This window comes from Aegilops tauschii, chromosome 6, assembly GCF_002575655.3.
Source record: "Aegilops tauschii subsp. strangulata cultivar AL8/78 chromosome 6, Aet v6.0, whole genome shotgun sequence".
NCBI classification, from domain to species: domain Eukaryota; kingdom Viridiplantae; phylum Streptophyta; class Magnoliopsida; order Poales; family Poaceae; genus Aegilops; species Aegilops tauschii.
Window position 1 is genome coordinate 9,768,194 of NC_053040.3, and position 14,879 is coordinate 9,783,072.

General features: G+C 44.4%; 1 protein-coding gene across 1 annotated transcript; it reads left to right on the forward strand.

Annotated features, from left to right (window-relative positions):
* Positions 1-7,628: 7,628 nt before the first annotated feature.
* LOC109752317 (agamous-like MADS-box protein AGL80) lies at positions 7,629-8,268 on the forward strand. Its single transcript, XM_020311214.2, has one exon. It carries the CDS (start codon positions 7,714-7,716, stop codon positions 8,266-8,268), a length of 555 nt encoding a protein of 184 aa, XP_020166803.1. The 5' UTR covers positions 7,629-7,713.
* The last annotated feature ends 6,611 nt before the right edge of the window (positions 8,269-14,879 follow it).

Here is a 14,879-nt window from a genome sequence, read left to right on the forward strand (position 1 = left end):
AAAAGGCCCTCAATAAATCAACGATCACTTGCTACTGTCTGTAAGTAGTACTACTTCTGTCATTAAGTCTCTCTATATAGGCCAGCTCTTTCATTGCATGTATATATAATTATCCTCACTATATTATGCAGATTGAAGATCGCCGAATTGAAGAAAAGACAAATCGATAATATTGGATTCATTAACACAAATCTCATAGATGCAACTGAGGTTAAATATCATGCCGAAAATACCGAGGCCGACTTGCTACGATCGTTGGTAATAAATGAAAACAAAGATATAATACTCTTTCCTTACAACTTCAAGTGAGTGTTACTGTCTTGTGCATATTCGGTTTCCCTTATTAGTCCAGGTTATAGTAATGTAATTGATGACTTATGCATGCGTGCGCAGCTTCCACTATATTCTCCTAGAGATTAAGCTTGAGCAGGGATTAGTAACCGTCTTAGACTCGAGACGAAAAGATCCCCAGGACTATGCGGACATGACTCAAATGCTCGAGAAGTAAGTTAAATCGATCATTATCCACCATATCAGCAACTTTGTTCATTTCCTCATATCAAGTAATTGTTTTCTTTGTCTGGCAGGGTTTGGAGAAAATTCACCAAAAAAGCACCGGGACTGCCGAAGAAGCTGCAATTTAGACACCCAAAAGTAAGTACTATAGTAGCATGTTGCGCGCATCTCCTAGTGATTCAAGCGCTAGTTTCATCAATACCATTTAGCATGCTTGCTTATCAGTTTGATTGACCTCTATTTCTTGTAAAGTGGTTGTGGCAGGAAGCCGGGAATAATTACTATGGATACTACGTTTGCGAGTCCATCCGCTACACGGCCAGTGAGCGGGGCTACTGTGACAAACAATATGAAGTGCGTAAGCAATAATATTCACTATTTTATTTTATTACCATCATTTGTGTTGAGTTTCATTTATTCATATATATATGTATTGACCCCTTGTTCAAATTAGATCTTCCGGATGCGGGATGAACTCCTACCACCAGATCGTATGCGAGCAATTCAAGAGGAATTGGCGGCATTCTTCCTTGACCACGTGATCGCTGAAAACGGAGAATACTATGTGGACCCTATGTACATATATAATTAGGAGATTATATTGTAAGAGATAATTATTGTATATATGTAACCGGTAGTGTCGGATAGATATACGAGAACTTGTTGTTCGACCAATCTCTCGGAGAAGGAGAGGTGGTCGATATCACTTCTCTCTGTATGCATATATATGTTCATGAGGATCTTCTGTTTCCTTCATTTGCTTACTAGCTAGCGTGTTTAGTCCTCTCTATACGTATATAGTACGTAGCGTCGACCAAGCACGGAGATAAGAGAGGACACTTCTCTCTATTAATTAGCTAGCTAACACAATATATGAAACACCTAAATTAACCCCCCAAAACCCCCAACCCCCCCCCCCCCTTTCAAAAACAAAAAACAAAAACCCTAGCCCCTGAAATGCTGACGCGTGGATGCCTATTGGTCCCGGTTAGTGCCACCAAATGGGACCAAAGGCCCTCCTGCCTGGGCTCGCCGCACCGGCCACGTGGAGGCCCATCTGTCCCGGTTCGTGTAAGAACTGGTACTAAAGGGCTAGGGCATTAGTAACGACCCTTTAGTCCCGTTTCAACAACCGGGACAAAAGGCCCTTACCAACCGGGACAGATGACCCTTTTTCTACTAGTGACCTACACTTGGGGTGGTTTTTGTCTGGGCCGTTAAGGCCGTATTCTTCGGCAGCCACGACCTCGGTCCATCTATAATTGAGCAAATCTTGGCTCACTTGAAGCTGCAGCTCCTTCTTTCTTAGGCTCCTTGCAGTGGCTGTTAGCCGGCGTTTAAAGCGCTCCTGCTCGAGAGGTTCCTCAGGCACGATGAAATCCTCGTTGCCGAGGCTCTCCTCTTCCTTGGAGAGTGGGAGATAATTACTGTCCTCCGAGTATCCATATATGGCCTGTTCGTCAGGGCTATCTTGCCCGCCTTCTTGTTCCTCCTGTTCGGATCCTTCCTCAACAGGGTCTTCAATGTCCGGGGTGTTATCTTCTCCGGTGCTAGTATTGTTTTCTCTTGGGCGCCGCGACTTGGAGTGGCGCCGGGGGTGCCGGTGTTCGGACTGTGTACCAGGAGGTTTATCCTCAACTGGATCCTCCTTGTCATCATCGGGAGCGTCGTTGGGTGTGTCTACCATACACACGTCATACCAGGAAGTGGACGTCCCGCGTCTAGTGGGTAGCGTGTTCTGGCCTTGCCCCTCATCGTCGTCCATACCGTCGATGTCTTCAGAGCCGGGGTCAAGCGTGTTGGTTGGGTCTTCGATAGTGGCTATGAAGTAGGTGGCGGGTGGGAAGCAAAATTTTCCTTCGTTCGCCGCAAGTTCGAACTGGACATAGTTTGGCGCCGAGTCACCATACATCAGGCACGCCAACACACCCCATGGTACCACCGCGCGTCGCCGGAGACCAGATCCGAAGCGCCCGCCACACCAACTGAAGGGGGGGTATAAATCAAAACTAGCTACCGCAGCACCGCCACCAATCCACCAGCACCTCCACCACAACCACTCACAACCACTCACCGCCACCACCTCTGCCCCAAGATGTACCACTATGGCCAAGATGCGACTGGATCTAGCCAGGCCAGCAAGCCACCACCAGCAGCACACCTCCGTCAAACCATCACCACCAGACTCACTCGCGCCGCCTTGCTCACCAGAACCAGATCAACCAGCACGACAAGAAGCAGGGTACCTTTAGCGAGCGCCCTGGCCAACACCACTGACGCTGGCCTCGCATGTGACTGCGCCCCCATGGCCGAGGACATTAGAGGCAGTGCCACGACCAGGGAACGACGTGTCCCGAAGGCCCAGATTGAGCCCTCCCACATGCAGCCACGCAGCCACCACCAAGAGCTGTCTAGAGGCGGCCCTGTCGCTGAGAGGGGTGCCGCCCTGGGAGTAGAACACGCCGGTCACCCTATGCCAGACCAACTCACGCCACCAGACCCCCGACCGTCATTAGATCTGTGTTGTAACATCGACCGACCAAAGACAACTGCGCCGCCACCACCTTCCCTAGGACATGCATCCCGTGTTGTGAGAGGAGACTCCTTTGCGTGTTGCAGCCTCACAACACTCTCCTTGACATCTTCGTCCGCCTTGAGGAGGCACTGGTGTCGGTGTCAAAACCGACGGATCTCGGGTAGGGGGTCCCGAACTGTGCGTCTAAGGTCAATGGTAACAGGAGACAGGGGACACGATGTTTACCCAGGTTCGGGCCCTCTCTATGGAGGTAATACCCTACTTCCTGCTTGATTGATCTTGATGAATATGAGTGTTACAAGAGTTGATCTACCACGAGATCGTAATGGCTAAACCCTAGAAGCTAGCCTATGGTTATGATAATGAGTATCCGCCAATCTGGACTGCCCTCTCCGGTTTATATAGACACCGGAGAGATCTAGGGTTACAATGGAGTCGGTTACACAAAAAGGAATCTACATGATTAGTCGCCAAGCTTGCCTTCCACGCCAAGGAGAGTCCCATCCGGACACGGGTGCCGTCTTTGGTGTTCGTATCTTCACAGCCCATCAGTCCGGCCCATGGCTAACAGGCCGGACGCCCGAGGACCCCTTAGTCCAGGACTCCCTCAGCTGGAGCGCCACTATGTTGGGGGGGTCGTTGTTGTAGTCAGGGTGGGCGTCCGTGTAGATGAACCGAAGCATGGCTCAGAAGGTCTCGGGCTCGATGTCCTGCAAAAGTGCAGAGTGATGGAAGAGGATGAGGACTCCAGCAAGGCGCCAAAGTGTTCTACCTCGATGAGCAGGGAGCAGGCCACGCGGCGGGCTAGACGAGCATGGAAGGCCTAGCAACGGTGAAGGAGACGTCAGTCAAGGCCGCGAGCCTGGGCTGTAGTAGGTAGCCGATTTCTTTTTATGGGAGTATAGGCAGCCGAGTTGGTACCCTATTTTGGGGTAATCAAGCTTCTCTCCTTTGACCCTGTGACCCTCCACATGATGGTCATGCCGCGCTTGATAGGGATGTCGGTGTAATCACCGATGAACTCGGGGGACCCTCACGACATCTTCAAGTTGTGGTTGCCCTATGCCTGGACTGCGCGTGGTGGGACAACGACACATTGTCTCTGTGCACGACAAAGGCTGTGAAGCTTACTATGAACGCCTCGTCGAGGTGGCTAGGCTGCTTTCTAACGATCTTAAGGTAGATGGTGATGAAGCGGTAGGGCACGGGGGCGTAGTAGGGTTATCGTGCGGGTAGTAGTCTAGACTCCGAAACTGGCCACCGATGGACATGACCTCCAAGTACACCACGCCCCGACGGACATCACAAAGTATTTATGTACCGAGGAGTTGATCTCGAATGCCATGATACCACTGAAGCAGTAGGGTCTTGTGGCACCGCCCCGTCATCCCATTGTGCTTATTTCGTCGCGCCGCCCTCGTTGCTCCGTGAATTTGTTCCTCGCCTCATTGACTCGTCGCTCCGAGAACCCTCACCATGTTACCGACGCCTAGAGCACAAGACAACTGGGTCATTTTCATGCTTAAGTTCCATAATTTTCACTCTACAATGATTTTTATTTTATTTTATGAGTTTTCTGAGAAACACTGGATGTCTACTCAATACCCACACCCACTAGGTGAGCTGCGCCCGACACTCTAACTCGATCTCCCTAAGGACGGACCCAAAGGTTGTATGCAATTGATCCCTCTTGGGTAGGACTAGAGGATGCATTAAAGTGATGTCCCAATGATGGGCTTCCTCAACCTTGGTCTTCGTGAGCAAGCGAGTTGGATGACCCACTTAATTAGTTTCTTTTTGAGCTTTCATACACTTATAGCTCTAGTGCATCCGTTGCATGGCAATCCCTACTCACTCACATTGATATCTATTGATGGGCATCTCCATAGCCCGTTGATACGCCTTGTTGATGTGAGACTATCTCCTTCATTTTGTCTTCTCCACAACAACCATATTCTCTTCCACCATAGTGCTATACCCATGGCTCACGCTCATGTATTGCGTGACAGTTGAAAAAGTTTGGGAACATCGAAAGTATGAAACAATTGCTTGGCTTGTCATCAGGGTTGTGCATGATTTGAATATTTTGTGTGATGAAGATGGAGCATAGCCAGACTATATGATTTTGTAGGGATAACTTTCTTTGGCCATGTTATTTTGAGAAGACATGATTGCTTTGTTAGTATGCTTGAAGTATTATTATTTTTATGTCAATATTAAACTTTTCTTTTGAATCTTATGAATATTCTTGCCACAATAGAGAATATTACATTAATAAATATGTTAGGTAGCATTCCGCATAAAAAATTCTGTTTTTATCATTTACCTACTCGAGGACGAGCAGGAATTAAGCTTGGGGATGCTTGATACGTCTCCAACGTATCTATAATTTTTGATGTATTCATGCCATGTTTATAATATTTTACATGATTTGGTATGATTTGGTTAGAACTAACCCGAACTGACGCTGTTTTCAGCAGAACTACCGTGGTGTTGTCTTTGTGCAGAAATAAAAGTTCTCGGAATGCGCTGAAAATCAACGGAGATTTTTTTTGGAAAATATAAAAAAAATACTGGAACAAAAAGTTACTGGAGGGGAGTCACGAGGGCCCCACGAGGGTGGAGGGCGCCCCCTAGGACGCGCCTCCTGCCTCGTGGACTCCCTGTGGGGCCCATAACGTGAGACCGATGCCAGCCCCTCCTATGAATCCCCAAACTTCCAAAAAGAAACCTAGATCGGGAGTTCCGCCGCCGCAAACCTCTATAGGCACCAAAAACCAATCAGGACCCTGTTCTGGCACCCTGTCGGAGGGGGGATCCATCACCGGTGGCCATCTTCATCATCCCGGCGCTCTCCATGACGAGGAGGGAGTAGTTCACCCTCGGGGCTGAGGGTATGTACCAGTAGCTATGTGTTTGATCTCTCTCTCTCGTGTTCTTGATATGGCACGATCTTGATGTACCGCGAGCTTTGCTATTATAGTTGGATCTTATGATGTTTCTCCCCCTCTACCTTCTTGTAATGGATTGAGTTTTCCCTTTGAAGTTATCTTATCGGATTGAGTCTTTAAGGATTTGAGAACACTTGATGTATGTCTCGCATGGGATACCCGTGGTGACAATGGGGTATTCTGTTGATTCACTTGATGTATGTTTTGGTGATCAACTTGCGGGTTCCGTGACCTTGGGAATCTATGCATAGGGGTTGGCACACGTTTTCGTCTTGACTCTCCGGTAGAAACTTTGGGGCCCTCTGTGAAGTACTTTGTGTTGGTTTGAATAGATGAATCTGAGATTGTGTGATGCATATCGTATAATCATATCCACGGATACTTGTGGTGACATTGGAGTATCTAGGTGACATTAGGGTTTTGGTTGATGTGTGTCTTAAGGTGTTATTTTACTATGAACTCTAGGGCTGTTTGTGACACTTATAGGAATAGCCCAATGGATTGATCGGAAAGAATAAATTCGAGGTGGTTTCGTACCCTACAATAATCTCTTCGTTTGTTCTCCGCTATTAGTAACTTTGGAGTGACTCTTTGTCGCATGTTGAGGAATTGTTATATGATCTAATTATGTTATTATTGTTGAGAGAACTTGCACTAGTGAAAGTATGAACCCTAGGCCTTGTTTTGAAGCATTGCAATACCGTTTGTGCTCACTTTTATCATTAGTTACCTTGCTGTTTTTATATTTTCAGATTACAAAAACCTATATCTACCATACATATTGCACTTGTATCACCATCTCTTCGCCGAACTAGTGCACCTATACAGTTTACCGTTGTATTGGGTGTGTCGGGGACACAAGAGACTCTTTGTTATTTGGTTGCAGGGTTGTTTGAGAGAGACCATCTTCATCCTACGCCTCCCACGGATTGATAAACCTTAGGTCATCCACTTGAGGTAAATTTGCTAATGTCCTACAAACCACTGCACTTGGAGGCCCAACAACGTCTACAAGAAGAAGGTTGCGTAGTAGGCATCATCCTCCACCGCTCCACTTATATAAGGGGAGGTAGGGGCCTAGGCATCCAATCTTCCTATCAACATCTGTCATATGAGACATCGGTATAATACATAGCAGACATGCAGGATGAAGGGTTTTATCTCATCACGAGGGCCTGAACAAACCGTTCTTCTCATGTGCACCCAATCCGATCCTCTATGCATGCCACCAATGATTAAAATCCATCAGTATGCAAGTCAAGGATGGCTAGAATCTACACTAAAAATATTTTCTTAATTTAGATATAAATGAATCAATGGTCAATGGGATGATCTATATTTTGAAAAAACACCCAACTTTGGATAGAATTAAACAGAAAAAATAGTTTGGCAATACATTTTGGTAAAATAGGCATATCCTAGTAATACGATGCATGTGCCTCTTCAGAGAAACCTTCCATACATTTTATCCCATGATTCACGAGAAAGTTCGTATTGATTGACGAAATCTTCGATCTTAGGAAGTAAATCTAAAAGTTTTTGCTATATACCAAAGTTACTGCTGGGCACAATTAAGTTTGGCCTCCAAATCTGTCATATCCTCCCTCATCCTAGCAGGTCCGCCACTATAAATCTACCCTACCTCCCTTGCTTTCGACTCACCCGAACTAGCAATTTTCCTTCCTTTGTAGATTTTCTCCTTAGGTGACAATGGCTCGCAAGAAGGTGGCCCTCCGGTACATCCGCAATGACTCGACGCGGCTCAATACCTTGAAGAAGCGTACCAAGAACCTGATGAAGAAGGCCAGTGAGGTGGCCACATTGTGCAATGCCAAGGCCTGCGTGCTGGTGTATGGTGAGGGCACAACGGTGCCAGAGGTGTTCCCATCCCATGCCGAGGCGGTGGCTATCCTAAATCAGTTCAAGAGCATACCGGAGGTGCCACAGCTAAAGAAGACGATGGACCAGGAGACCATTCTTAGCAAGCGCCTCGTACAACTCCGACATCAGGTAGAGAAGATTAGGCGTGAGCGCGAGGACCGTGAGGCCATGATTCTCTTGCACAAGGCCATGGTCAGCGGACACCTCCCAGGAAACATCGAGGAGCTCACAACAATGGCATGGAAGTTGGAGTTAATCCTCAAGAGCCTGGGGGAGCGCATCACGAAAAGAAGTGGGCAGCCGCCAGTCTACCAAGCCCAGGCACCATATGTCACTGGCGGCATGGACATGGGGTCTTCGATGTATCAGGCGTTGCAGCAGTAGCATGAGGGATAGCTTGACATGGCGAGGTCCCAAGGGGACCCCGACACCCAGATCTACAATGGCCACAATACCGGTCTATGAATATGTAAGAAGGGAGAGGAATTCCACATGTAGCGCATGACCAGCTACATGTGCATCTCTTTTTATTTAGTTTTGGAATGGCTAATAAGATGGGTGGTTTACCTGCAAAAAAGTTAAGATGGATAGATGACATCGTCAATAAGATGAGACATTTGGTTTCAGTGTTGCTCTTTTAGTAAAGGCAATTTTAGTCGTTGTTATTGTTATGGATCTCTTCCATGCTCTATTTGTTTTATCAGTTAGTTGCAACGTTGAGGTTGTACCTACTCTTGATGTCAACTTGTTTTGTTAAGTATATTTTTTTTTGTTGACTCTTAGCACTGCATCAAGCGACCCAACTATGTAGAGTTACCTCTCAGCTTCTGCATAGCAAGATGCACACTGCCTATGCGAATCCTTAATAGTTGTCGGAAAATGAGAGCACATGTACTAAAACATTTGCACTACTACATTTCATTTTTGAAACGTGTGATTATAACATTGAGTGCTAGGATGTTGGCCTCTACACCCGCAACGTCTTGGGCATGTTTCACAATTAGGTGACTGTGTCGACCAGTTTCATCATTAATCAAGTTCCATGCCGCTCCGGAGAGAGCACTGTGTTTGAGCTATACTCGAGCTACTATGAGAACCCCAAACTCTATTGGGTGCATCATGTGATGGAAGATGTGGTATATGAATGCAGTTGCCACTACTTTGAAAATGAATGGTGTGATTTGTGCACACATAATTAGGCAGATGGTGCACCCAAATGTGTTCACTGCGATATTTTCTAGGGAGGTGGTCAAAAGCAGCAACGACAAACGTGGAAGGTGTTGGGCACCTGCTGAACTTTGGACTGAGTGAAAGGGCATTATAACTTTTTTCCCCAAAACAATTCCCACTCAGCCTATCCCACGCTCCCACCTATTGCTATTTGCAGGATCCTCAGAGGACTAGCATACAAGAGGAGAAGTGTATATAATATGCAAAATTACAACATCGTGTACCGTAGTCACTCTTTATATATGTACTCCTTTATAGAACACATCCAACTCGAAGGATTTCCATTTTCAAAGCACATGAAATAAAATGCACTGGCATGTGTCAAGTACATTATGGAGGCTGAAATGCATATAATGTGGTTGCAAATAGAAACACAACCTCGAAACATCAATAAGTAGTAGCGCTACCGCAATCGAGCTATTTTCCTAGTGTATGCCTATTTTCTAAGTATCCTTTTTCCAGTACTCGACAAACATGTCATTTTCCGAGTGCGAGAAAGAAAATACTCGGCAACCACAAGACACATGACAAGCATGGGCCTTTGCCAAGTGGCACAAAGAAAAAAATTCGGCAAAAGAGAAAACACATGGCAAAAGTTGAATAGGGAACTTGGCAAAGCCCAGAGATATGTGCCCTTTACCACTGCAAATGACGGCACTGTAGCGGCAAGTCGTGGTTTGCCAAGTGTCTACTGCTAGACACTCGTCAAAGAATTTTCTTTTCTTTTTTACATGCCAAAAATGTTTGCTGAGTGCCAGTCACAGAGCACTCGGTAAACCTATTTCTTTCTTTGGCTTGCCTTCTTTTTTCCTTTCTTTTTCCTTTCTTATCTTATCTTTTCTTTTCTTTCTTTCTTCTTGGGTCAGATTTGAGTGCAAAGTGCCACATCACCTTTTCTTCTTCTTTTGGCCATGGGAGTTTTTCTACACACAATATACACTATTAGATGTAACATGTTAAAATTTGGCATTTTCTGGGTATGTTTTCTATGTTCAAGCCATTAGACACATTTCTAGGCATTTAATGGATACAATTCAAATTTAAATTGCATGTACATGAAATTATTGCTAAAACTGGGTTGAAAGGTCTAGCTGATGGTATTTATTCTATGCTTATGTCTTATATAAGGAAGTAGAAGTAGTTCCAAACACCCATGGGCCAAGACTCAGGAACAAACATGGAGCTTTGTGGTTATTTAATTCTGAAAATATCAAACGAAGCCATAAAAAAGGAAACATTGCATGGTGTCATGATATGAGCCCTAAAGGCTCTGGTACAAACTTGATTCTTTTAGAAAAGTTGCCACGTAGATTGCTTAGAGACGATACCACCTGCAAGGAAGAATCTAGGTTTTGATAAGGAAGAGGTCAGGTTTGGAGGCAAAGAACTGTTTTATCCGTTGGCCTTGAAACTTTCTCTACAGTCAGCATACACCATTAAATATAACATATCAAAACTTACCATTTTCCCAGCTTAGTTCGTTATACTTAAGCTATTAAGTACATTTCTAGGCAATTCATGGATATAATTCATATTTGAATTGGAGGTACATAAAATAGTCGCCACAAATAGGTTGAAAAACTTGTTCATGATCGCTAGTCTATGTGTAGCCTTTATAAAAGGAAATAGAAGTAGTTGCAAACACCATCGGGCCGAGACACGGGCACCAACATGGAGCTTAGTGGTTATTTAACTCTAAAAATTTCAAATGAAGACTGGAAAACATGCAAATTTGCATGGCATCAAGATATGACTCCTAGAGGTTGTGGTTAAAATTTAAGCATGCTCCAAAAAAGGAAATTATTTCGTAGACTACTTCAAAATGGGACCATCTCCGAGGAAAAATCTAGGTTTCAGGATGGAATGGCTCATATTTGGAGGCAATGCGACTGTTGCTTCATTCGTTGGCCTTGAAACTTTTTCTACGTGCAATACAAACCATTACATGTAGCATGCATGTCGGAATTTGCTATTTTTTGGGCCCATTTGCTATATTTAATCCATTAAGTGCATTTATATGCTTTTAAACTTCTAAATATCAAATCAATTCAAACATTATGAAAACTCCTAAAAAACAGCTTATATGTAGTACATTACATTTGAAATTGTATTGAGGTATATAAGATAAAAAAATGTGTTGGGTATCCAAGTTGAGCAATTTTAACCTGCTCCCTCTTACCCCCTCTTTTCACATGGGAAGTTAGAAGGTAAGAGTTAATTAAACCCACTGCTTAGTGCAATCAACGGCTCATATTTATTTTATACTCTTACCTCTCATGCATGTCAAAAGGAGAGGTAAGAGGGAGCATGTTAAAAAACCTCAAAGTTATTTTTTGATGTCCTATAAAAGGAGTTGGCCGAGTGTAGATACTCGGGCAAGTCATTTGTGGGTTCTGATTGGTAAGCTTGACACTCCCACTATCGTGATCTCCATCGCTTATTGCCCACGGATCTAACAACTGGCAATGACAGTGTAGGTCGAGGGTAGGTCATCTCTACCATGAATCCACCCAAGGGGGCGGGAAGGACAAAATGCCACTCGCAACAGTGAAATTGAGGGAGGGTGTTAAGAGATAAGTCTTGCAAGTTCTAGAATAGATAGTTTGTTGTAATCTCTTTGGTATGATATAAACCCAACATAACTTATACGCCACGGATGTTCTGTAATCCCAGCGATCCTAGAGATCGATCAGCAAATGCCCTAGCGGGGCTGTCTGGCTTTTATTAATACACGACGACCCAAGACCAAAGGATAACGCCTTTGCCTGCATATTCTTTCAAAATCCATCTGCATATTTAAGAATTGTTATGCGCAATATCTTTTGCTTCCTTTGTGGGTAGGCTTTAGAACTCAAAATTATTAGGCAACTTCAAATGTATACCCACTATAATGCTCTAGAGCTTTAGGTACTGTTTCATCAATTCAAATTCAACAGGAGGTCGCATATATTATTGGGCTATGTTTTTTTGAACCATGCAGGAGGACTACATGCATTATTTTAAAGATAGAGAGAGGGATAAATACATGACCAAACATCCATCAGAGTTACAACAAGGACAACCTAAAGTACTTCAAACAAAAAGACCCACCAAAACTGTCTACAAACACCGCAAACCGAACGAAACTAATGTAATACAAAATGGCCTAGACTTGCTTTTGCCCATTCAACCACGTCAGTCATAATTTGATTGATGATTCCTTGAAGCGGTGCGTGTGAATTTTCAAAAATTCATCCATTTCTTTCCCTCCATATACTCCATATAATTAGTGGTACCATTGTGACAGCCTGGATTTTGCCCTTCTCTTTTTCTGAGGATTTTCTTGAATTTCTTGATTTGAATTTCTTTTCTGTGGCTATGTGGTTCCAAAACTTGGGAATATCATGTCTTCCTAGGTTTTATAGTGGCTTGTCATCCCCAAAACCATTCCTAGATCATGTCATTTCCATCCTAGCCCAAATCCCAATATTCTTTTTTTTGGAATATTCCTTTCCTGATAAAGGAATTACCCTTTTTGCCCTAGGTTGTGAAGCAACCTATATTTCTGTCACTTCAAAATTCCCAACTAATTCTCATAAATTGTTTGGGTCATATCTTGATCAAATATGGCAAAACTTTTCATTGCCATGTGCAAAAATAATCCTCCAATAATTATTTTCCTATTCTGCCCTAAATGACACTTTGTGAAGCAAGTGCTATTTATCTTTTCCCAATTGACTCCAAACTTCTTGGAAACCTTGTACTATCCATATCATTGCCCTGTGCCAAAATTCAACCTCATTTGCCTAGTAATTATTTTTCAAAGTTTCTGCCCATGAAGAAACTTTGTGAAGGAAGTATATTCTAGGAATGTCCAAATGAGATGAACTTTTGCCACATCCTTTATTTGGTAAAATAATCACTCTCCACCCAATTTGAGCTCATTTAACCTTTCTATGTGAGCACAGCTCCAAATCTTGGTTTCTGGTCAGATTTTCAGTTTGTGAAGCAACTATATTTTTTATTGCTTCATTTAAGGTGCCAATTTACCAGGACATTCTCTTACCCATATAAACTCCCTCCACCAAGTTCTGGCTCAATCCATTTAGCCATTTTCCCTGTGGAAGTTTTCCAAGTTTCTGGTCAGAATAAAGCTTTGTGAAGCAAGTGCTATTTTGGTTCATCCAAATGGCCTGAAACTATTTGAGCATCTTCATATACTCAAATCATTGGGCCATGCCCAATTTCAGCTCAACTTGCATCTCCATGTGAGTGCATCATCCAAATCTCCATTTCTGGCCAGTATGGCACTTTCTACAGCAAGTGTCATTTTTCTTCATCCTAATGAGCTGCAAATTTGCAGAGGTGATCATCTTAGTATGTGATCACACCATGCCAAAGCCCAGCCTCTGCCTCCTTCTGCGTTTGTCTCCCCGCAGCACAAACACCTTGCTGTCACAATCTTTTGGCCCCTCCTCCCAAATCACTTCTTTGCCCCTGGACCGATTTATTTTCTCATTTTTACTAAGGGCAGCAGGATCTATCTCCCAGACATGATGTGGCCGCTCACCTGGCACCGCATATGCCAGTTCACGCGGTGACCATGGGTCACGACCAGGCAAACTCGCGCTCTGGAGTCTTCCCGTCGCTGTTCCCGTCGATTTCCTCTGCCTCTCACGTTCATTTCATGTCCAGTAGCTCGCCCGTGCTCGATTGCTTCTCCCTGCATTGCTGCCCCGCCCTGAATCGCTGTCGTGTGGTCGCCGTCGTCGCGCCCGTGGCATGTCCAGCCCCTGTTCTCCATTGTCTACAAACACCGCAAACCGAACGAAACTAATGTAATACAAAATGACCTAGACTTGCTTTTGCCCATTGCACCACATCAATCATAATTTGATTGATGATTCCTTGAAGCGGTGTGTGTGAATTTTGAAAAATTCATCCATTTCTTTCCCTCCTTATACTCCATATAATTAGTAGTACCATAGTGTTCAAGGAATTCCTTCTGGGTTCATGGGCTCTATTTCTGGCCGCTTGCCACCAATCCCGGAGATCAGGAGCATTTTGAGGGATGGCCTCACTCAGATTTGCCGAAAGAAGCACTGAACTCCAAATGATGGTCACTACACTACAACCCATGAAGAGATGATGAACTGATTCTTGCGCAATGTTGCAGAAATAGCATGCAACATTATGAGGCAAATCACGCTTAGCTAGACGGTCTGTTGTCCGGACACGCCCCTTGACAACCAGCTAGAGAAAGAGCTTGCATCTTAAAGGAGCCTTCCAAATGGTGCAAGCAGTACTACACATAACTGATGCAGCGAAGTGTACTTTATAAACAGATTTCGCCGAGTAGGTACCTTTAGAATTCTACTACCAGATCCATTTGTCTTCAGCACCATGTATGATTTTAACTTCAGAAATCACCTCCCACAAGGTTAAGACCTGATGGAAAATGTGAATATTTATTTTCCCCTTTATGTCCTTGATCCATACTGCACTAATCATTGCTTTTGCTATAGTTCTTTCTCCCTGATGACCGGAGGCACGTAATTGAAAACATCTGGTGTGATATTATTGGGCTATTGAGACTTCAGGTGGGAGTCCTACTTTAAGAAACCTGTTGTGGGCTAGATAGTTGAAATATCATTTACATTCACTGTCGCAGGCCACCGGTGTTTTTAGAGCATCTCCAACAGCCGCCGAACGCGCGGCGCGCTAAAAATCAGTTTGCAGCGCACCCATCGCCTGCTTTGGCACGGCGGGGAGCGCTGGCTCCAGCG

Bases quoted from the DNA above. Each gene is read 5' to 3' on its own strand.
- LOC109752317 (XM_020311214.2), top strand. From the start codon at position 7,714: ATGGCTCGCAAGAAGGTGGCCCTCCGGTACATCCGCAATGACTCGACG.